At 40.0% G+C, this 25075-nt stretch overlaps 1 protein-coding gene across 9 annotated transcripts in view; it reads right to left on the reverse strand.

Moving 5' to 3' along the window:
- Positions 1–15514: 15514 nt before the first annotated feature.
- Positions 15515–25075, reverse strand: part of MED23 (mediator complex subunit 23) — a 42707-nt gene continuing 33146 nt past the window's right edge. For all 9 annotated transcript variants that reach the window (XM_074896327.1, XM_074896332.1, XM_074896333.1 and 6 more), the window contains 7 exons: positions 24229–24465; positions 22670–22835; positions 21631–21703; positions 20330–20544; positions 19445–19565; positions 17328–17459; positions 15515–16616 (listed from right to left, as the gene is read on the reverse strand). In XM_074896327.1, the coding sequence (XP_074752428.1) occupies positions 16443–16616; positions 17328–17459; positions 19445–19565; positions 20330–20544; positions 21631–21703; positions 22670–22835; positions 24229–24465 (1118 nt within the window). In that variant the 3' untranslated portion in view covers positions 15515–16442. The remainder of the gene's footprint in view (positions 16617–17327; positions 17460–19444; positions 19566–20329; positions 20545–21630; positions 21704–22669; positions 22836–24228; positions 24466–25075) is intronic.

The following is a 25075-nucleotide window of genomic DNA, read 5'->3' on the forward strand; positions in this document are numbered from 1 at the left end:
GTGCTTGTCTTAGGCTGGGGAGTTGGTAGGCCCTGCCTATCCCTCTGCCTGTGCCACCTGAAGGCATTTTTCTGCCTCCTAACAGCCTACTGGGCCTGAGAAACTATTGAGGCTATGCAGACCAGACATTGTTTAAGTGGGCTGCAGAATAACCCACGGCATCTCCAGAGCACTGCAGGGTCTGCTCTACTGACCCCCAGCCACCGCAGGGAAGGTCTCTGCACAGTGAGAAAATGCTGGAGTGCATCTTACCTTCCTTTCAGTTTCATTTTAAACCACACTTAAAAATATGTTTTCTGCTTTTTTTTTTTTTTTTTTTAATTTCCTTGTGATTTTGTGTCCTAATCAAAGCACTTGTGAATCCCCCACTGTGCTATTACAGTGTTTTAGGAGTTGGAAAACTTACAATAGTCTTTCCCTAGATGACAAATAATGAAGGAACATCACTGCTCTTTATTACTAAAATAAAACCAAGAAAAAAACTGATGAGTATAAAAACTTGCATGTGATACACTTTCCTACCTTAGGATTTGCATTTCTGTCACAGTTTGGCTGCTGTTCAGTGCATCTGACTTTCCTCCTTTGTAATTGGGTTGTTTGAGCAAACTCCAGGCTTGTATTTGTTACTTTTGTGGGTTTTTTTTATTCTCTTACTGTAATGCACAAAATTACAGTTCTGCACATTACTGAATACCTTGCAATGCTTCTGCTTTGCTAAAATTAATTCCACATGGTTTGGGAGCACTATCAAAGTTTATTACGGCTACAGCACTAGTCAGAGTAAAGGTGAACGCCCAAGCCTGGATGAGTGATCTCTGGAATATGTAAAATGAAAACTTATATTGTCATCTATATCCTGCTGGGAGTTTATATGACAAGGGTGCAACACTTTGAAAGAACATGCATCCTGAAATGGAGCATGTACCCAGTTTCATGCTTTTAAAATATTCTTAGTGAGGCAAAAGTCAGTTCCCCTGGAAGTCGGGAATTTTTATTGAAGTAACAGCATTGTAATTATGATGAAGATTGTAATAGTAGTATAAATACCTGAATTTAGTCCCCTCTTCTCAGGAAGTTATAAAAAATTCTTCTAAACTGTGATTTATTGATTTGGTTTCAAGGGTCTTAGCCAAAAATATGAACAGCAGAGGATTATTTCACAACATTCCCAGCAGGACAAGCAAAGCTCTTGAGCAGCGCTGTGTAGACATCTCAAGGAAAAGTAAATGTCAGAATCTGCAGTTTCTGCATCATTGAAGGTCTGGGGCTTCAGAGCACCTAATGCTGCAGCATAGATATGTCTAAAAGCCCTGCTGAGGGGAATTAAAGCTCTGTTTTATAAGTTACTGAGAACAGATGCAATAAGAGAGTTTCTGTCCCAGGGAAATTCAGAACTCATATGTGATGAGACACACTAGACAAACATGCTAAATATGTAGGGAATTTGGCCAAAGTAAAATGATCACATTTAGTATGAGCATCAGCTGAAGTTAAAAGATAGTTTAATATCACTCTTGAAAACTGAGGAGAATATCAAAGCTGAGTGTAATTTTTCTGTGTGACTACTGGGACTTCTAAAGCATCAGTAAGTTATGTGTCTTCTTATACACACTCCTGAGCCTTCACAGAAATTTGCCTGACACCACACAAACTTTTTCTCTTCACTGCTTGCTGATACAAGCAGCTGCTGGTTTAGAAGCTGATTCACAAGGCTCTGCTGCACTCAGTGAGTGAGTTCTTCTGAACGTTCAGAAAAATAATGGAAATGTCTTTGTTATGAAAGGGAAAGGACAGCTAACACAATAGAAGAGAAAGTTCCATTGCACAAGAGTTTCTGACACAACAAATTCCCATCTACACCTGTTTCTGAACAACTGGTAACAGTGAGATGACAAGGCAATATGTAAACAATGGAGAAATCAGGTCCCACCTCTGCATGCAATCAAAACAGAAATCTTCAGGTCACTGTGGTCTTGCATATTTGCGCATGGGAAAAACACAAGCTCTAGCTGCCTGAAAGGATTTGAAGTTTGCTGTCACTGATGTGACTCGCTTCTGGTTCTTGGTTATGGCTGCATAAACTCAATATGTTAATCTGAAGTGCTGAAGGCAATGAGATTAGCTGCAGTGCATTAAGGTAGGCACAATATTGCATGCTTAAGATCTATATGTATAAAGCTACGGTAATTAGATTTACATATGCTTCTCAGTGAAAACCTGGGTTCCCCACATCTCAGTAGGGCACTGATTTCAGCACTCTTGGGACCAAGCAGGGACGGAGAAACAGCCCAGCTTTCATTTCATTCCCCAAAAACCTCCTTGTGACCACAAAAGTCAGGGCCCTATTCCTGCTGTCACCTATTCATCTGGACTGCCTTGTCCTCAGAGCAGCAGGATGCTGAGAGAAGAGCTCAGAGCACTGCTGTGGTGGGGAGGTGGTGGGCATGGGCGCCCCTGCTCTACCCTCCTCCTCCTCACACCCTCACTGGCCTGGCATAAGGCCTGTCAGACTGGCAATGGCCATGACAGCAATGTGGAGGGGTGTTCCATAATCAGTGCATCAAGTGCCAGCAGTGCTGTCACAGACGTCCTCAGCTGCTTGGGGAACAGGATGGAGCCATCAGTGTTCAGCCCAGGGCCTGACACACCGTACAGGGCAGTGGTAAGGGGAAAGGGAAGGAGAAGGGGGAAAGGAAGGGGAAGGGGAAGGACAAACAGAAGGGGAACACCCCCCCACCCCACCTTTCGCTGGAAGGGGTGACTAATGCCTATGTCTGCCTTATCTTTTTCTAAGGACCAGCTGGGAAATATTTGCCAAAAAACCCCACTGGTTTAAGAAACGGGGACAGTGCAATCTAGAGTGATCCCTGCCACCACTTAGATTCAGGTGGAGAAATCCTTCCCTGTAATAGTTTATTCCATGTCATGTATTTAATATGAGAAAACAAGAAGGACTATTATTATCCATAAAAGTGTATTTTCCCATTGAAAGAAAACTAGCTGCCCATGTAGCCCACTTGGCAGCAGCAGGAGCCGTCACATTGTCCCCACACCTGATGCCGAGCAGGGATTACAGAGTGGTGTTAAATCACAGCCTGCCTGTGCTCACAGTTCATATCTGATCACTTGTCTGTCCAATTCACCGGACTCCTAGCAGTACAACAGGGGTGCTGTTTACAGGAGAAACAGATTGATATACAGCGAAGCAAATCATGAGTCCAATTTTTCCTCATTTACAGCTGTGATGTTGCTTCACCACTGTAAACAAAGAGGTGAAAGAAGCTTAAAAACATCTTGGCACAACACGTGGCGGGACAAGCACAGAAACCTCGCAGGGAGGTGGAAGAGCTTATTGAGGGTCACCATGTGTCTGCCACTCTATACATACGAAGCTGCACTGCTCTAACACACAAGCCTGGCTGAATGCTACAAGGTCTGCTATGAACAAGCTCTTAGTTCTCTTGTGGACTAATACCTTCTGACAGTTTCAAATTGAGGGGCCTGACTAAGTTACTACAGGGATGAATTTAATTGTTTGACTGTAGGGGAGTTATCAAGTCTTGCCGTACCTCTGTTATGTGGTGTTTTGTTGTGTTGGTTTTTTTTTTTTCCCTCTGTCACCTGGCTGCAGGATGAAGAACACCAAAGTAAAAGAGTTATTGCTCTGCTCCTTTTGCTGAGGGAGGCTCCTTGTCATAGCTTGAGTCCAGGGAGGGTGGCACATGTCCTGGGGTGATAACTAGAATTGTGGACAGTGATTTCAGCAGGAAATGTCACCCACACAGATAAACAGGGTGTGTGTACAACTCATAAAAACGTAAACTATATTCTAAGTATGATCCTGGCCCTGAATGCTTCTATCTCTATCTGAAACTTTCTTTTCTACCCTCCTTTCTCTGGAGAAAACAAAACCCACTTCTGTCTTAATGATCATTCTATTTTTTGACCTGGACTTCCTGAATTGTGGTAGATTTGGTATGGGGTGCATAAACTATTATTTCAGATCCTACAGATGCTGACAAAACAGAAAATTTTCTGTAACGCACAGAAATCAGCAGCTGACAACAGTGATAATGGTGACAACACAGGAACACAACAAATTTGGGAACCTCTGCAGAAGACAAAGTGTCTCAAGGGAAAAGGTGTTGTTACCAGTTTAGTTCATGATTTTTCCTGCTATTTCCCTATGGCCATCACATGGAACTGATTGTCATTATATGTATATATGAGCACTTCACAGTCTGCATGGCCCAGCCTGGAGGTAAGGAAGCCTTATTTGTCATGTTTTACTGATGGACAGTAAAGGCATGGTGAATCTCAGAGCTTTCTCTAAGGTGACTCCCAAGACTCTGTTAAAGAAGAATGAATCTAGGTTCTTTCAGTCCCTTCTTGTACCTCAGCTATCAGCCCATCGTTCCTTGGTGGTTTGTCAGCATTTTATATTTTAATTTCTCAAATACTCCCACTCTGTAATGTTTTATTCTAATGCTTTTTTAATGCTGTCCTACTTTTCTGTCTTTTAGCTTGTCTAATTTCAGAGAGAAAGACAGACAACTGATGCCAAGGAAACCTATAAATCACTTTATGTAATTCGTAACACTACTGAAAAATCTGTTTGGGATTTATGTCACTGCAAATGAAATTTGCCATTTGCAAGCTGCCTTTTATAATTTATTAAGCAAGTTGAAAATGTTCTTTAAAATAAGCTTTGTCAGCTTGTCATCTACTGGAGAAGAAGAAACAGTTTGCTGATGGATCACAGAAATTGGATTTTTATGGTATCCCATCCATTTCAAAGGGCTTTCTTTTCTCTGACAGGATTGACACAGGATTCCACTTCAGAGGGGTTGCACATGCTCCAGAGGACCATCCCTATTTTTAATTCCTACAACTTTCCATTCTTCATTTTCCTCAAGTTAGCTGAACACCATATGTTCACAAAATCACAGAATCACAGAATCATCAAGGTTGGAAAGGGCCTTGAAGATCATCCAGTCCAACCATTAACCTAACACTGACAGTTCCCAACTACACCATATCCCTCAGCGCTGTGTCAACCCGACTCTTAAACACCTCCAGGGATGGGGACTCCACCACCTCCCTGGGCAGCCCATTCCAACACCTAACAACCCCTTCTGGAAAGAAATGCTTCCTAATATCCAGTCTAAACCTTCCCTGGTGCAACTTGATGCCATTCCCTCTTGTCCTATCACTTGCTACTTGGTTAAAGAGACTCATCCCCAGCTCTCTGCAGCCTCCTTTCAGGTAGCTGTAGAGGGCGATGAGGTCTCCCCTCAGCCTCCTCTTCTCCAGACTAAACACCCCCAGTTCCCTCAGCCGCTCCTCGTACAACCTGTGCTCCAGAACCTGCACCAGCTTCGTTGCCCTTCTCTGGACACACTCGAGTCATTCAATGTCCTTTTTGTAGTGAGGGGCCCAAAACTGAACACAGGAATCGAGGTGCGGCCTCACCAGTGCTGAGTACAGGGGTAAGATCCCTTCCCTGTCCCTGCTGGCCACGCTATTGCTGACACAAGCCAGGATGCCATTGGCCTTCTTGACCACCTGGGCACACTGCTGGCTCCTGTTCAGCCGGCTGTCAATCAACAGCCCCAGGTCCCTCTCTGACTGGCAGCTCTCCAGCCACTCCTCCCCAAGCCTGTAGCGCTGCTGGGGGTTGTTGTGGCCCAAGGGCAGCCCCTGGCATTTGGCCTTATTGAAACTCCTCCAGTTGGCCTCAGCCCATGGCTCCAGCCTGTCCAGGTCTCTCTGCAGAGCCTCCCTGCCCTCGAGCAGATCAACACTCCCACCCAACTTGGTGTCATCTGCAAACTGACTGAGGGTGCCCTCGATCCTCTCATCTAGATCATCAATAAAGATGTTAAACAGGAGTGGCCCCAAAACCGAGCCCTGGGGGACACCACTCGTGATCGGCTGCCAACTGGATTTAACTCCGTTCACCACAACTCTTTGGGCCCGGCCATCCAGACAGTTTTTTACCCAGCAAAGCGTGTGCCCATCTAAGCCACGAGCAGCCAGTTTTGCCAGGAGAATGCTGTGGAAAACGGTGTCAAAGGCCTTACTAAAGTCATGGTAAACAACATCCACAGACTTTTCCTCATCCACTAAGCAGGTCACCCTGTCGTAGAAGATCAGGTTAGTGAAGCAGGACCTGCCTTTCATTAACCCATGCTGACTGGGCCTGAGCATCTGGTTCCAATGTCTTAATCTGAAAAAATAGGTATATACATACACACATGTTAAATATTTAGGACTGATGAGATGCACATCTGATAAGTTTTAAATAGAGCATTCATGTCATGTAACTTACTTTGGGCCACAGTTTGCTTGTGGCTGCCTGCTGAACAACGCCACCAGGGAAACCTGGTGGATGGGATCCATGTGCCAGTCCCAGAAGAAGGCCAAATCCCAAATCCAAATCCCGGTGAAGTGAAGACAAGATTCCCCTGGGCTTCACCGAGGTTTGAGAGAGGACCCAAAGGAACATGTCAGAGCAACTCCATTTTAAGGCTTTCTTATATAAGCCAAAACACTGGCCTAGAGTAGGGACTGGACTAAGGGCTGTACTGGTATTTTGGGGTACAACACTAGAAAATCCTCCTGTGTGTGACAGCTTGAATACACTAGATACCATTTCTAATGTAAATAAGGCCCAGATGAGGAATGTGTATACAAAAATCCGTTTTACAGCTTGCAGTACTGCAGGTTCTGCTTGCACACTGGCTGGAAATGTTATCAAGCCAACATCTTCTTGAGTGTTGATTCCATGTACCAAGAGAAAAAGAGAATATAATTATAGCACCCTGTTATTTTCATTTTGGCTAGAGCACTCATTTTGAAAAGAAGAAAGTGGTGGCCCAAAGGCAAATGTACCATCAGCAAGCTCAATAAAACTCTTCACAGAGTGGGTGGTTGGACTATTGCCACAGCTGATGTGATAGCCCATCTCTTAGAACGCTATGGAAAATAAAATTACATAGTGACATTCCTTTGCAGGTGGCAAATATCCTAATCACTCTCACATGTTTGTTAGAGTGACTGAGAGAGAGAGAGAGAGAGAAAAAAAAAGCTAAATAAATAATTTTCTATCAAAGCTGCATGGAAAATATGGTTCATTGCATTTTCCAGAATTCTCAAAGGCTTTTTTAGATTTCCTCTGAAAGTAATAATGAGAAATTATAGTGAATGTGCTTATTATTGTCTTGATTATTATAATTTCTCTTGTTCTCTTTTAAAGACAAAAAGTCCTGTGTCTTCACCAAATGGTTACTTCTATTTGTGATATGCATGCTCAGCTCTTGGCTGCTTCATGTGCTAGCAGGGGTGAGGAGCTCAGAACTAGGGGATTGAATCCAGTGAAAGTCATGGCTGGTGGCCACTGAGGTTCTGCAGAGGAAAGCTGTGATGACAGCAGTGAGAGCGGGAACATGGAAAAGTGACAGAAATGGGATAATGCCAGCATGGAGACTGCAGAAAACCAAGAAACTGCATTGCAGTGGTTCATGACAGGGCCACCCTTCATGGGCTGGTTTGAACTCTCTCCATTTGCTCAGTGAGTGAGAGAGGAGAAAGCTCAGAGGTGCAGGAGTTGAACGTGCTGGAGCCCAGTAAGGCGGTGTGGAAAGGTGCTGCGTGTCCCCACTCTGTACGTCCCTCTCTGTATGTGCTTGCCTAGTTGTGCCCTGCGTCTGGAGTAGAGTTTCTCACAACACTATGCACAATGCAGGAATTTTTCTCTGAAATGTGTCAATGCACTGTGGGGAATCATGACAATCCTCTGGCCTTGATTTGTCTGTCTTTTCCTTCAGAAAATGCTGAGTAAATAAAGATGATAGAAAAAGAACCAAAGAAAATCTCAAAAGCAATTTGAAGCAGTTTTCAAAGTGCAGGGGTGACAGAATTATTACAGGTCAAGGGTTATCCATCCTTTTAAAGCAATGCCTTTGTCTACAGTAAAATGAAGCTGTTGGAATAAAAAAAAAATTAACAAAAAAAAAAAAGAAAAAAAGAATTGACCTAAATTATTAATAGCAACATGAGATAGAATGTATTCTGTGAAAGCTTTGTCCTTCAAAGATACTCAAGAGGTGCTGCCCAGCATCCTATGTCATGGAAACATGTATTTCTTTAAAAATGCTAAAGTGGCATTTTAGTCATATGAAAGAATGCAAATTAACAGTCTAAAAAAACCCAGTAAAACAATTACTGCCTTGAACAAGGCTCAAGAACAAGAAAGCAGTAACTGCTGCTGTTCAGTATGTGCATTTGTTTTTTCTGTGGATGGAAAGAAAAACAAATCTCCTCCTTACAGTAACTTCACCTCTGTTGCAGGTGTCATAATGAGTGTCAAGTTGAAGCCGTGAGCTGGGATAATTGCAGCTCCTCTTTCAAAGGGACAGGTAAACAGCATCTCTGGCTTTTGTCAGATGGATCAAGAAACGCTTTTGCTCGGAGTGTACGAGACTGCAAATGATGAAGTTGCCACTGACTGTGACCTTTCTTCAAGGCTGTTCATTCCTTTTGTGCAAGAAAAGGAGCTTTGTGGAAAATACGAAAAAGTCTTAGCCACATTTTTTGTACTGGGGAGGAAAAGGAGTTTTCATAAATGTTGCTTTCAGGATTGACATTTTTCATCTTTGTTTTGAACTTAACACAGAAGTTGTTTGGGGAAAATCAGAAATTTTGTCCAGTATTTGGAGTGATTGAGCCTTTCAGGAGTGTCTCATCTCACTGCCCTCTTTTTCTCCAAATCTTGAGCTTTGCAGAGCTCCGAACCATCTATTAAAATGTGTAAAACTGAGTCTAAATATTAAAAAGTGACTTTTAATTAAGAAAAAGAGGGGAGTTAAAATGAAATTATTATGATCGTTTTTCTCTTGCATCTGTAGTGTGGGAGCTTTACTCATCCTATCTTGAACAACACTATCTTGAAGAGTGGAGACTTGCAAACAGCTGCTTAACATAATAAAAATATTTGAGGCTGCATCTTCAACTAGATATGGCACATACAGTACTTCAGACATGTTAAATTTGAGGCCCACAGGACTCCAGACCATAATGCTAATGTCTGGGTGCTGTTCAGACTTCTCTCAGTGGTTCCTTTAATTATAGAGGTTGAAGGCTCAGAAAGCCTTTATTGCACGTGTTGATTTGCACACTGTCAAAATTCAGCTTGACCTGCAACGTGTGAGCCCTCAGCGCCCTCCTCCCTGCACCCACAGCGAGGGCCCCCCAAGGGACAAGCAGAGGATGGGCCAACAGCCAGGAGGAAGCAGGAGAGGTGAAATCCTCCTATTCTCAGGAGGGCCAGGATACTCCCAAGGCATCACAGCTCTTAATCTGAGATCATAGGTAGGAAAGAGACTAAGGGCCTTTTTCAGCTGCTCTAAGCATTTGCACCCAGTGTCTCTGAAAAAGGTATTTCTCTGAAAACATCTGATTCTCAAGTCAAGCTCTCATGAGGAAAGTGGGCACAAACCCACCAAAGAAGAGGAGGTGACACAGCCGCTGTGACCTGCACTTTCAAAGTGTGGGTGCATCCAGGCCTAGAGACCCATTACTGGCATGAGCTCTGTCCTTTGCGATTCAACCAGCAACAACAGTCTGTGCTGTGGCTTAGTTAGATGAGAACTGCACCCCAAATCTTTCTTTCCAACCTCACAGAGCTTCCCCCATCACTGATCTACTCCAAAACTACCAAGTAGCCCAAATATACCTATTCAAGACTTGTGACTTCATTTCGTGCTGATAGCCCTCCGTTAGCATGTTCTCCACAAGCTGCATCAGCTACCTGCAGCATGGAGGCTGGGAGATGACCATGATGCCAAACTGCCCCCGGGCCCCGCTGCCCACCCAGCCTCTACCATGCCAGCTCCCAGTCAGGATCCACTCGCATAGGGGAAAAGTAATTTTTATTTTCAGAGGGCAGTTCTGCCATTTGGGAGGAAGAGAGTCAGTGGGGGCAAGAACAAGTAGGATAGGTGGGAAGGGAGAAGTGGAAGCCAGTATTGCTTCTGAACTCTTTTTATCATGTATTTTAACATGGCTTTTGCTCCTGGAGCAATGATAATTCTGCAATGGTAGGGTTGATACATTCTCTGTCTTTACCCTTTTTATCCATAGTCAGAGCACTGCTGTTGAGTAAAAGAGGTTTATGCGCCAGCTGAAGGCAGACAACAATCTGCCTCTACTGCGGTATGTTGAGTCAGTCTACACTCCTTTAATCACTTCATCTACCCTGTTAAAGAAAGCATGTAAAAAAAGGGGATTTACTCCTGTAAGGGCCCTTAAAAGCTGGTTCAGCTGGGGCTTGATAATAAAAGAAAACAACAGAAAAGATATTGATGTGATAAGCTACAACCACGTCTCCTTTCTGCTGAATTATATCTTAGCTGAAACAGCATCAAGGAAGGAAGGAGCCTACGGGGATTTTCTTAGACAATTCAACCTCACAACCCTTCTGAGAACATCAACGGTTTCCGTTCCCATCTGTTTATCTCTCACTCACCTCTTAAGGACCTTCTTCATTTGCCAAACACCTCCATAAAGTATTCAAAGATACCACACGTGAATCCTGCTTTTGCAGCTCTCACAGGAAAACTGGAATGCGAATAAGAAAACCCAACAAGTTACTATTATTTTTTTGTCCACTATACAGTTTTTCTCTTCTGCACACCTTCATTTATAGGTTGTAAGTTCTTCAGTGCAGTGTTTTGTGCTCCTTACTTTGACAGTATTTAATAAATAATGGCATGCCTGAGTTATAGCTGCAGTAGGAATCAACACTGAATTTCTCAACTCCAGTGCAATCATACAGATAATGCTATGCTGTCATTTCACACTGAACATGCTAATTGTATTTCATACAACTTTCAGTAGAACTTTACTAATTTTAAATGCACCTGCTGTTGCTTTCAAAAGCAGCATTGGGAAAACGTGTATCATCCAAAAAAAACCCGAAAGGAAATGTCATGATGGATATGTTCTTCACATTAGTGTGGAATAGGCCCCTGCAAGTCTTGTACCTCAGTGCAAGTGTTACACAGAAGGACTGTCAGACCGTTCTCTGCTCATTTTTCACTGTAGCCATCAGTTACCTATTTGTAATGATGCGAATCACAGAACTCACCAACACTTGTATGTCCTGTCCTCTCCTTGCTTGTTCTGCTGTATTTAACATGTCCTAGAGATCACTAGGTATTATATCCTATCAGCACTAGACTGGGTGATATGCATACATTCTAGTGCCTAGTGCCTAGCTTGGCCAGCCAGTCTCCCTTGACTCGACAAGTAGTCAGTGGAAAACAGCAGGCTCCTTCCCAGAGGCCACTTCAGAGCAAGAACTGAACTGCAGATTTGTGACCATCTCTCCTTCGGCTCCAGAGGGACCCCAACATCACTTGCCTTCCTGATTACCTCTTTAATACAATACCAACCAACTAAAATAATTCACTCTCATTCATCTGCCTTGCACCTTTTGTCCAGTTACTGGAGAGAATGAATGAGTGTTCTAAAGGCTAATCCAAGAGTGGGGTCATCTGCACGTTTGTTTTATCATGTATTTTCCACGGAATGCAATGCAAGTGTTTGCCTATCCCCTCCCAGGGCCACAAATAGAACACTCTTCTCTCCCAGCACCCCCCCATTACAGAGACGTGCATTGAAGAGGCGTAGGTGTCCAAAATCCATACACATGGGGACCATAAAAATATAAAGTATATGAATCTTGGTTCATAGATGTGATGGAGAAATTGCATCCAAGAGGCAGTAACTGTGAGAATGGCTCTTGTTGATGTGCAGGCTGATTTGACTCATCTCAGCCTACAATGAAAGAGGATCACTTTGCATTTGTGGGCTTACAGCACCACAGCAATGTTTAAGTCCCCAGGTAGAGCTTAAAGCCTTTGCAACCCTAATAAAATGCAGCAGCTTTACTACAGTGAAATGATTTTTTCTTTCCAAATTTCTTTCTTGAATTCTAATGTCATACAACTGCAATTTACTATCACATCAATATTTTCTGCTTTCACTTTCTAAACATAAATCTCATCCTGTCAAGTCTTCACAATAAACAATTCTGCTCCAAATAAATTTTTACGTTAAGCTACATAGCTCTTCTCATGAGCAAAAATCATTGAGTCCCACCATAAATCTGGAACATCAAATTTCCAATTTTTTTACAGAACAAAGATATGAAAGGATAAGAGACCTGCACAATGTGGATAAAATTATATGCCTAGTAACTACTTAATGTTTTCTTTCCCTGTGCCTGCGTGGCCTCCCTCAGACTCTCCTGCATAGTCTCTCTCAGTCTCTCCTTCATGCAGCTCAGCCCTTTGCTTCAAAGGCTTCTGCACTGCTTTAAACATTTCCCATGCAGGACTGACGTGGGGACAATTAGGTGTGGGAGCATTTCAGCTTTTTAATTAAAAGTTAAGCTATAAAGCAGCCTGGGCCCACTCAGTGCCGAAACAGGGTTAGGGCAGAACTATAGATCCTCTGCCTTTGATGGCTGACAGGAACCCACTGCGTTCCTCTCACCAGTACACAGACAGAATTCCCTCACATTTCAGGAGAAAAATATTAGAAGGTGCCCACTTACCTTTAAAATAACTCACTCCTATTAAATCTGACATCAGATGCACACCACCAAGCCAGTGTGGTCTCCGTGTGAAAACTAATGAGGTGAAGGACCAAACCTGACTTAGAGGGGAGGGAAGGAAAAAGAAAAAAAAAAAAAAATCGATTCAAATTATTAGGAGAAAGGACACAGAAACAGAGTGGTCAGAGTGGTGTCTCTCTGACCACTGCTAATAGCAGATGCATAAGTGAAGAAATACAGGGGTTTGGATGGGAACCTCTCCATGTGGGGTTTCAGGATCCTAAACCAGAAAAAGTAGTTTGTCCATTACTGCGCTCGTATTTGCTGAAGGAACAAAGGCACAGTGGAAACCAGAAACATTCTTCACCTTTTAGAGCTGCAGAAGGTATTGCAAGTTAAATATTGTGTGATCGTTTTATTCAAATATTCATTCACTATTTTAAGATTACTTTCAGCAGTAGGCATGGTGGGGATAAGTCCATCTTCACAGGAATAAGTGAACTCAACAGTCAAAGCAGCCATTTACAATGACATTAACCCCACCCAGTGCACTCCAGAAAAGGCTGCATGACTTCAGGTATAGTCTGTCAAGCCACAAGTATCCATTTATGTCCTAAAGTCTTAGTTCTAAAAAATCAAAGTCAAATACACTCTTATCTATTGCTTATTTTTTGAGGTGATTAATCAGAAAAATCTCTCATCCACTCTGGTGACTGTTCCATGAATCAGGTGATTAGCTTTTTTTAAAAAAAAAAATCTGTGACAATTTTGAAAGATTAAAAAACTTTGTATTTGTTTGGAAGATTTTACAAATCCCATAGCTCTAGGGAGTCCTCCAGTAAACTTGTTTATGAGAAAAAGAAATAACAAAGCATATTTTAAACATCAAGGACAACAGTGTAATATGGCTTCTAAGCTGTTAAATCTTGGATCAAAATGTTAGTAGATCTAAGGAAGATCTGAGTGTTCAGGATGTTGCATTATACACACCATCAGCTGGAGATTGGGTTAGGCTTTTTGAAGAATTCTCCCTCTGGTGGTTAAAGAAGGAATTTCAAAGAGGGTATTCAAATTTTTTTCCAACCATCTGTTGACTCATCCAGCCATACTGTAATAAGACTGTTCAAGTCTTACTAAATGAATGTTATCTATAAAAGTCAGACAAGGTGCGGGAAGCCTGGTACTACTGTGTCCATTCCATACTGGCTACCTGTACTTAGGAATACAAAAAACCGCCAAAAGCCAAAACCTTCAGACTTAAGTTTCCCCTCACTACTCACAAGTGCTGTAAGGTCCAGCAGAGGGCCAAATGCAGTATTCTGAATTTTAAAAAATAAGCCACATGACAGTCATAATCAATTGCAAACATACGTCTGAAATTGTACTGGAATTTTCTCTTGCTGTTCTAGTACTTTAGAAAGTGAATTTGGTTAGCTGGGTTTTAAAGGGTAAGTTATTTAACTCAAAGAAAGCATTGTTAAGAATGAATTCAGTTTGAATGCTGAAGATGCAAGTGTAGATTTTAGCAAGAGATGCCTTATTCCAACTAGTGGGGGTTTAGCACCTTCAGAAACCTGCTGAGTTTTGCAGAGAACCAGTGTGCATGCTCAGAGGAAGTCTTCCCTTTGCATTTGGTAATACATAAATGATGTAAATCACTAATTCTACTAGGTAAGAAAGGGCTCAAGGTCCTGATTTGTAGCACTGTTAGTGGGATATACAGCCTTAAGCTCTAAGTCAAAGGTTCAGATGTAGTCCAGTATTGGTGAAACATGAGTTTTTCAATGATTTGCTTGTGCCAGCCCAGCTGTGGCAAATCACTTCCAGAGTGCAAGGCTTCTTAACACACTGCATGTGTTGTAAAGACACAAAGCTGAATGAGGGAGCTGTTTCTGTATACCACTGTTGCCTGCCACAGCAGTAAAGAATTTAATTTTCCAGAACTACGAGAAAAAGGAAAAAACCAAAAGTAAAACCACCCATAATTTCCAACAGCTCTCATTATTTACTTCTGAAGACTGTTATCCAACTTGTCGATACTGTCTCTGAAATCCCAGTGATTGAAAACAGGTGCTAGTTTAAATATTAAAAGAAACACTCTGGGTCCCACATTAAGCATCAAAATTATTTCAATATGAAGTAAGATGATTCAGAAAGATGCCTGTGGTGTTAGCATTAGCCCAGTTAGAACATGCATGCAACATGGCCATGAAACATGCTGTTTCTACATACTTTTTGATTCATGTGCTCCAAAACTGTTTAGGAAGAGAAGTCTTAAGACAGTTTCACTGCCAACAGAAGTTTGCAAACCCATGACCAGAATTTTGCTTCTATGGTCTGCCACAGAAAATCTGTGGGAATACCTGTACAGAATGGTCCACTGGATTTTTAGAGACCAACTATATTAATCTTGTTATCAGAATCGAGCCCAATGATATTAAGAGTCACTTGACCCTGGAATGGAATTCAAGACCTTTTAAACCAAACATACAGCATACGATAGGCAAACATGCTTTTCCTGTAAGACCACAAATTCATTGAGGAGCCCTCACAGTTCTCTGTTACTCAGATTACACTTGGCAGAATTTAGGATCCAAGTACAATACACATGACAGCAGTTTCCAGCAAGCCAGGTTTGCTGTCCTTCAAAACCTAACAGATAAAAAAACTTCGGCCCATTGAATCAACAACAAATTTTCTTAACTGTTAAATTTGTACAGAGAGGTATAAATTAGACCTGACCTTACTAATCTGGACTCTTATTTGTAACAGGTTAAAACTGGCATTATTGTAAAGCTGACAGAGAACTTGGGACATGGAAGTATACTTGATATGGTCAATCCTTATTTTTAAGGTAATGGGTATGGAAAATAAACAAACAATACTAATACAGTCTTTTAAAGTGGGTTTTTTTAATTGAAAAAGTTTGTCAAACAAGATGAGTATTTACAAAACATTGAGCCTTTCAATTTTGTTATCAAAACCTGCTGAACACAGCACACATAAAACGTAAAGTACTATTTTACAAATCTAACATATAAGAAGATATTAATAAATTCATGGGATTGACTTAATAAAAACTACACCATTTCCCAAACAGGGAAGATAAAATATGAACCAGCACAGCTTGAACTGAATATGCAGACTTCCAATAGATTCATTAGAGACATACAGTCTAGTAACTGATGCTAGATCGAACCCATTGCTCATCTGTTGAATGTAAACTGTACATATAAAATTTACAAATATTTTCAAAGGCTCATTCTTAGTCTTTGGAAGGAACGTTATAATTAACTCAGTGTAACTGATGCAATCTCTCTGTCTAGGAGCATTTTTGTGTAAAAGCTTGTCTGCCCCAAAGACAAAGAGAATTTAAATTCTTCTGCTGGACAGAAAGAAGAAACATTTTTAATAAGGCGGAACCCAAATTTTAAAAAGGCCATTTTCTACCAGGCTACATATATCAAGTGCCCTTTTGTATCACAGACAAAGAAAGGAAAAGTCCAGATGACTCAAACCAGGACAGGGAGCAGGCTATTTTAAACTCTTCAGCAATCCATGTATTTGCTTGCAGAGAATCTCTACTCAGTGCTTTCAGAGAAAGGCAACACGTACCTCATCTAGTGTCTGATATAAATAGCTAAGATGACTGGCATGCATAGAGCTAGACTGCTTCATTATGCAAAAGAAAACGAAGCAGAAATCTGTATGTGGTTCTCTCTCCCTTTATACAGCATACCAGATTTCAGATCAGATTACGTTTCACCTTGATTAGTAACAGAAGGAAGCCTTCACATCAAGGCCAGCTGAACACTTTATTTCACTGTGTTACTGGCAAAGCAACATTAACAGGCACTTGGCTAGGCTGTTGTGCTGGTGACCCATTATTGAGAGGTTGTTGTGGAACAGCAGCTGGTTCCATTTTGCTTATGTGTGTTATGAAGCGTAACCGAAGTTTCAAAGCTGGTCTTAAATTACAAATTATTTTCTCAACCTGTTAAAAAAACCAAACAAGACAGAAATACATTTGGTTAAACAGGAGTGTTTTGACATATGTCACTACTGTACACAAACATCACGTTAGCACAATGAAAAGAGGAAAAAGATATAGTAAATAGTGGTATTTACATGAATATTTTATTTACCATGTTAACTCTTGGACCTCTTCTGATAACTAACCTTAAAAAAAACCCTACCTGGTGTAACAGTTGTACACCAAAGGTGTGCAAAACAATTCACACAACTGACACTTTTAAAAGTGCATACTGTAACAAACTGAACTTAAATTGAGTGAAAGTTTACTGAACATGGATGCATTCTTGCTTTTGTCACATGTTATTTATACAAATGAATCAGAAATTAGGTAGAAACTTAAAAGATATAAATTGAAACGAGGAGAAAAGTTATGACATATCCAATACCTTTATTTCTAGTGATTGCTTTAATAATAGTACTTAAAGCACCCTCAAGCTGTGTCTTAAACTTCAGACTACAGAAATGAATCCTGAAATCTGAGATACCTAGTCTAGTGTATCTGAAGCTTTTAAATGTGTAGAGGTGCACTGACTTCCTAATTTGCGTATAGAGACTAGTCAACTGTTAAGCATTTTGTTATTCTTCTACCAATGAAAATAATTCATAAAAAGATTAAATTGCTATATGGGAAGAGAGATAATTAAAGTATCAGTATCTACTGTTTACTTACTTGGTCTTTCACACTGTCACCTGTAAACATATATTTCATATGATACAAGAAGTCACATATAGGGTCCATGTAGTTCAGGTGTGAGCTGTACCGATCTGCATTCAGGAGCATTTCATAAAACGCCACTCCAATCTGTTTCCACAGACACAAAAAGCACCCCAAATGAAAACAGGTTTTAAAATGCTTTAGAGTAGAAATGCTGTTAAACAGCAGAATAAATGTACGTACTGCTTTTTAAGTATCTGTGATTCCTATTGACTTTCTTACAAGGACAAATGGGCAGGTCTTAACTCATCCCATTATGGATGATCCCCTATTCCCAAGTTAACTTCCAGTGAGTGCAATGATGGTATTTTGGTACATGCTACATAATTAGTGCTTAAACATCATTGACTGCAATATGGTTTCAGTAAGTGCCTACAAAATTTGGAAAAGCAGACCTTACTAAATAACAAGGAAAAGCTTAGCACAAGATTTGAGTCTTCTAGAGAGAAGACATTACAGTTTACTGCACTTAGCTTATATCTAGACTCTGGTAAGGTCTTCAGCAAAGGAACACAGTGCATTTTAATGGTACAAACGTTCTCTACAAAAAGTTTACAACTACAGTGTTTGAATACACTTATTAAGGAAGCATTGTGTGCAAACGTATGTGTGCCTACAACCACTTAAAGATGGCAATGTGAAACTTGAGCTTTGTGCTTGCTTATTGAAGCCACATGATAGTTGCTGCCTGCTCTGAGGGTAGCAATCCCTTACTATTTCCTCACACTGAAATCAGTTCCTCGCAAAGAAAAAGGAGTGGTATGGGAATGTTAAGAAGCATGGAAAGGTGACAGCTTTGTAACCTTTCCTGTATTTTGGTTCAATACAGAGAATGCAGGCACAGAAAAATTTTCCCTCCTGATGGAGGGAAGGAAGAATCCAGTCAAAGCAATACTCACTAACAATTTATAGTATTATACACAAGAATCTATACAGTACTTTCTGCTGCCCTCCAATACTTTTACTGAAGCACTGCTTTATTGAAAAGCTTTTTGGAGCTACTTTTATTGTAGCTTTAAGACAGAAAAAAAAAGAAAAAAGAAAAAAAGAAAAACACATTCCTAAAGATTACATATGGGTTATTTTTTCATACTTCTAACATGTACTTAAAAAAACCCAGAAAATGCTGTAACCCAGAGGTAAAACTGAAGGAAATATGTAAACAAATACACAGAAACACTGCCATATGATTATCTAACTACTTCATACAGTTTCTTACAGTATCCTGTGTTCATGATATATCAAAAAACATGGGAACAAAAGTTACAAAACTCCCACTTTTTGACTTCTTCACAAAACAATGTATGCAAACTAAGTATTTCAGGAAAGACTGGGGGCAGGGTGGGGTGGGGAGAGCTGCAGCACAGGAACTAACAGGGACCTCAGAAGGTTAAGAAAGAAGTCCTCAGCACAGACACTGGTAACTGGGGATGAAAAAGTAATCAGTGGTTGTTGACCTGTATTTATGTTGGTCAAGCTCTACAGTGAGACAAGATGCATACTTGACATATAGGCTTTGTGCATATTTATAAACAGCACAGATAACTTGGGATTCCCAAGTTAAGCTCTTCTTTCTAGAAGGGTCTCTGCTAGCTGCCATTTTTCAGCTCATCTGCCTACTGGCCAGCTCCATTTCTTTTCTCCTCCCCTACCCTTATCCACACTGATATGAATGTAAGAAACAGCTTGTGCTCCTCCATCCTTACAATTTAGCTCTTACATACTTCCTTCCCCTGAACAGAAGCTTTTAAAACAGTAAGTCTGATGCATATTTTGCCTGCAGTTTGAGAGCCAGAGAAAGCCTGTATTGCTTACTATTTTTGGCGTTGTATTTCTTTTCTTGCTAAAAATAAAAGTGCTAGGTGTTTTATCCTGAACCAAGCTGACAAGATTAATTACCTCGGTAGCTGAATACCAACTCAGCAATTCAGATCCTCAAAAATATTGTTTAAGTTGTATAGAATTTAATTCTGAATGTTTATCGAAGATCTCTATCAGATTCTGGTTTGTAATATAACTGCAAAGCTAAAACAATATATACTGTATAAAGTAGACCAAGAGCTACACTTTACCTCTATCATGCATCGTGTCCTCTCCTGCTGGAACCGTTGTAGAAAGGGACCAACAAGGTGGTAAACGTAGAGTAACTGGAACTCCGTTTTCACTATGGGTATCAATACTTCTGTGAGAAACCTGTAGTATTTTAAGACATTTACTACTTCAACTGGATTGTTTTTTTCTTTCTTTTCCCTACCCCAAATTCTAGCCAAAACATCACATTGTCTCTCACAGATCTGGGCCTTCATTTTAGAAAGTACAGTGTAGCTCTGTAAATATTAGTTATTAGTTATTTCAGTGAAGCACTATAACATTTCCAGGCATTATTATTGGACTAGAACAGGCAACAATTTTAAGTTCAGTAGAATGCTACACACTGTCAAAAAGCTGTCCCCTGATCTTTTAACACTAGCCTTAAATCAAGATACAGCATTGGGGAAAGTCTAATCAACTTTTTAATGCAGTGAAAATTTTTACTTGCTTTAATGATTAAGTGGACCACTACCACATCCTTCAGTCAGCAAAGCATCTCAACTTGGAGCAGAGGGTACTTGGCTAGAATTGAGGATACATTTACTGATTACAGTTGATGCTTTAGGAATATGCCACAGTCAATGGTTTAAGAAAAACTGAAATTAATAAAAACATAAAAGCTAATCAAGATAAAAGAAGGCTTATTAGAAGCAGTCACACTCCAGATGAAAGCCCTGAAGCTTACAGACAACAAGAGCTATGTCAGTGGAAGAGGGACCTGGAAAAAAACTTGTGATCCATCTGGTAAGTTTTGGAGCTCCTCTGTACATATTTACCGGTGTAACTGCTACAGGCACAGTTTTGTTATCTACAATATGCATGGAATTGAAAAGATAAATTAAATAATCAAATATCATTACACCTACTTAGGAATAAGAGAAAGCTGTCCAATGCTAGAATGATGCCAGACAGCATGTGCCAATGCCAAAGTGTAGCTACAACTCATCTCAGAGTAAGACTGGTGACATGCTGTGAAGTCAAACAGCTGAAATGGGTAACCAACCCACTCTGTCTCTGATGTCAAGCTGGGACTGTTGATAACGTTCACAATGCAATCATGGAGAACAATCCAGTATGGCTCCTGGAAAAAGAACAAAAAGGTCAGAATTGCTTCTGAAAAGAACACCATCTAAGAAGACAATGCCTCCTCAACTCTTTCTACCATTATTGCATTTCTAAGATGTTTTCAACTACGTGGTAGTTTATAACCCTGTCAGACAAACGTGAAAACTAAGATGCACAATACAGAAAGCATCCATGATAGTGCATGTAGCACACTCAAGGGTGTGGCATTATCAAGACATATTTAATGATTTAGTTAGCTAATATAAAGGTCTCCAAAAGAAGCAGAGCAGAGCCAAAAAGCCTTAATGGAAGACTGAGAATTTTCTGTGTTTTCTGAGTACATGCACAAACTGATTAAAAATCCAAGAAGGAAACAGGAAACAAAAAAAAAAAAGTACAAAAACCAAAGACCATAAATGAAGATGCAAGGAGAGGGAACAGGAAGAAGTAACGTTATAAAAATAATAAGGATTAAATCCATGTTGGTTTTCTTCCAAGAAAAGGAATCATTTTGTTAGGGAAGAGAAGACGTATGGAAAGGGTAACTTTTGCACATATAAGCAACAGGTAAGATCAATCACAATTATTCAGGCAGTCCTGGTCAGGTACAAAGAGTCATTATATTCAGAAGATCAAAGTTTCTACTGATGCACAAACTCTAATACTACATGTATTTGCTTTTGCAGTTGTAGGCACATCTCATTCACATGGTTTAAGAGATTTGGGATGGGCAAGTGCAAGCATCAACAGAAAATTAGCTTTGCATCAGAACCCTTACAGAGCTTCTTATTTCATGGTTCCAGTTCTCAATTAATACTACACATGTGACATTTAACTATGTTTTTAAATAGGAGTGACTTACTACTTTCCATCCTAGCCTCAAAATAATAGATAAACAGAAAATCTGGTCAATTTTTCCATGCTGGAGGAGTGGATGTTTCTCAAACATGAAGTAGCCTTTTGAATAGTTCTCTGTGGAATAAGTAGATGTTGGCTATCACACTGCAAACGGCATAAGTTTTTACAACATACTCTAGAAATGACAACCTTACATGGAGGAAAAAAGATTATTCTTATTTTAAAATGCAACATGTTGACTCACTGGTAAGGCTGTGATAATTAGTCCAATTGCATTCATCCAAGCTGTGATATTCTCTCTTGGCACCAGGGGCTGACTAGAGGACAGAGAAAACAGAAAACTGAAGCTCTGAAATTCACAACCGCAATTTGTGCTTCTTGTGCACATAAAGACAAGGTATACTTATCCAAAGAATATTTCTCAAGTTGAGAGAACTATACACATACAGGTATTTAGGAAAGTCAACAGATAGTAAAAATGTCATTGTGACGTTGCTTGCAAAACTTTTTTCAGGCACGATTTTGCATTAGTAACTTCAGAGGCTGTTATCACACTGTTCTTCCTACTGAATAGGTTTTGTTGACTCCTCCATGTGCCCCCCAAAATATATTACTAAGCTGAATGAGGCTGAAAACCAATCACTTCAGTTTCTCATTGCTCAAAGATGACATCTAAATCACTTCAAGAATACTAGATCCTTTCTTTCATTTAGGTTCTTTTCATAGTGGCTGAGCAAGAAACAGAACTGTGGGTCAAACATAATGCACCATGGCAAAAGACCAGCCTTGTCACACCACTGTTTCAAAGTACTTTTGATTTTACATTAGCATCAGTAGGATTCAGAGTCCTGCCAATGCTTCTTGCCCCTTTTTTTGTGTTCAAAGATGCTGTGCTATTAACTGATGGGAGTGTCCTCCACCCAGCACAGCACAAAGGAGAGCAGACTTTTTCCAGCCTCCATGCCACCGAACCCACTGGACAAGTTCTTTGCTTGTGCGAGGTCTTCCCTCTATCTTTTTAGGGGATCACGCTGTATCAACTGTTCCTGAGGCACACACAATCCATGACAGCACAGAGATCCAACACATGATTTTTTGGCTTGATCCCAATAGCCTTTGTTTGTTCTCCAAAAATACTTCATACATAAAACTTTACAGTATTAAGTATTTACACTTAATTAAAAATTCATAAAACCCTAAGAAAATTAGTATCACAGACTACCTCATCAATCTCTAATTATATATTACATATTGCCGAAAACAGTTCCAGAGAGGCAACATACCTCTTCAGTACGACATTCAGTAATGCATTGCCCACATCCTCCCCTGAAACAGCCAGAGCCATGAGCTCAACACAGGTAACATGGAGAGCGTGGGCAGCTGGGTTCGGAAACTCATTGAATCTCCAGTCACAATTTGGAAATGGACCAGGTGATTTGCCTGCCATAGGTGACGATGATTAAGGAAAACAAGCTGACCCAACAAAGCCTAGTGTGAGCAGCACGCTGCTTAAAATATACGTATATACTGCACATACCAAGTTGAAATGAAATGAAAGATAAGTTACTGAGAAGAAATAAAAACAACCACATTTCATAAAAATAGGACATATGAACAAAAGTATGAATATAAGGCAATGATACTCAATCACTGAAGGACTGTGTGAATACATAAATATACCACACACCCAAGGTCATGCAGAGGACAAGTTTCCCTGACTAAGAGGTCAAACAAAACAACACCAACCACCTCATTCACCATCTGCTTACAAGATAAGAAGATGAAAATAACAGAATTTTCTACTCTGCATAATCTGAAATCATTGATTTCCTTCAGTATAGTAACTTCTAGCAGACTTCTAGGGTGACAGTTTATGCAAAATGAGCACCTGCTTAGTCTCTGAAAATATTCCACTTTCCCAACCAAGACTAACTCATTCGAGCTACATATAGAAAAGATCTCCGAACACACTGTTACCATTTGCATAAAGGCAGGGGTTTATATAATTTTATCTTTCTTTTCTGAGATCTAATAAACTTCTTTCAAGCTACACATACAAGAAAGGCAAGTTCAGAAAGAGGAGTGAAGTAACACACATAACATCCAGAAATTTGGTCAGCTCCTGTAAAGCTGACCCAGAAAGAAGACAATGTTCACAGAGATTCCACTAGCGCTATTCTCTAGAACACAGCTGCATGGGTTCGCCAGCTATTTCCACAAATATTTAAGTCAGTTGTAGCCATAATAGTAAAAAGGCAGCAATTAAGAAAATACAGGTTTCTGTTAAAAACATAACTTTTTTAGTCTTTCCCTCCTAAAAAACAGATTCTCAGCAGCTGCTAACAGCACATACACCGATCTTCAACTAGACACAGCTAGTTATGTACCATCTTAAATGCGGCACTGCTTACAACATTTTACTTTTTTCTAATGACATTACTAAGTATAATCTCATTTTTTACTTTTTTTTAAATACTCACGCTTTGTATCAAGCTGATTTTATGTGGAAATTAGAATTCAAGTCGCAATGTATAAACATCAGTATTTCTATTTCCAAGTGATGCATTAAACAGTGAAATATTTATATATCTGTACTGTACTTTGTTTTCACTGTATCTTTCAAGATGTTTTTACTAGGGCAGCTCAGTCCCTGTGTAGAATAGTAAAAAGTACATTGAAAAAGTACATTAAAGTAAACTAGTATGAATTTAGACTAATATATGCTGCTAAATAAAGACTGCAAGCTTTATTTCATTTCTGAATAGATGGAAATTGAACTTTATATTTTGATGAAACAAAGCTATAAAACATTGGCACAGCTTAATGCAAGCTTTAAGGATATTGTCTACTAGTCTTCCAATGAGTTTGCAGTAGTAAGTGTCATCAGGAATCCATGGATTGTCTTCTCGGGAATTCATAGCACATTTGAGATAAGTATCACTTAGACACCAGCCCAATGGGCGATTATCTTTGAGAGACCCAATTATGGCATGAACAAGTTTTCTCTTGAGGTTTGTGCGCTCTCTGAGATGCCTCTCATAATAGTGAAGAGTGTTGTAGAGGTAAGTCACTGGACGGTCTGCCAAGAAGCAAAGGAAAACAACAAAACACAGAAATAATTTCTAGCATCACTATTATGTTTATGGTGGCAAACATAAAATTAAAATCAAGAGCTCTACAAGACTAAGTTGTATGTATTTAAAACCAGCACATATAGAATTAATTCACATTCTTTATTTCACTACACTCTATAACACTGATCTCCCTTTGTCTTGTACATATACTTTATGTGTTTGTAGAAGGGTAGAAGTTGAGCAAAGAAAGTATGTATTAGTAAACAGTTCATATCTTAATGATAACACTAATATACTTCTAAGTAAAGTAAACAATTTAAATAATCTCTTCGTATAAAAGGTATTAAATAGGAAGAATCCAAGTATGGTCACAGTAAAGAAATAATATTGTAAAATGTCTGGGCATAACATGGCAATGACATCTATACAAAAGCTCATTACATACATACATTACTACATACAAAAGTGCAGTTATTGAAGGGTGAAAAAAATCAAGTTAAAATATTTGAATTTTAAACAAGGATAGATGGAAGAACTTGTTTTTAGCTGTTTTAGCCATGGTAACAGAAAGTTTGTAAGGACACAGGTCCAAGTACTTACTACTAGAAGGGAGTG

Source organism: Athene noctua, chromosome 1 (genome assembly GCF_965140245.1).
Source record: "Athene noctua chromosome 1, bAthNoc1.hap1.1, whole genome shotgun sequence".
NCBI lineage: Eukaryota > Metazoa > Chordata > Aves > Strigiformes > Strigidae > Athene > Athene noctua.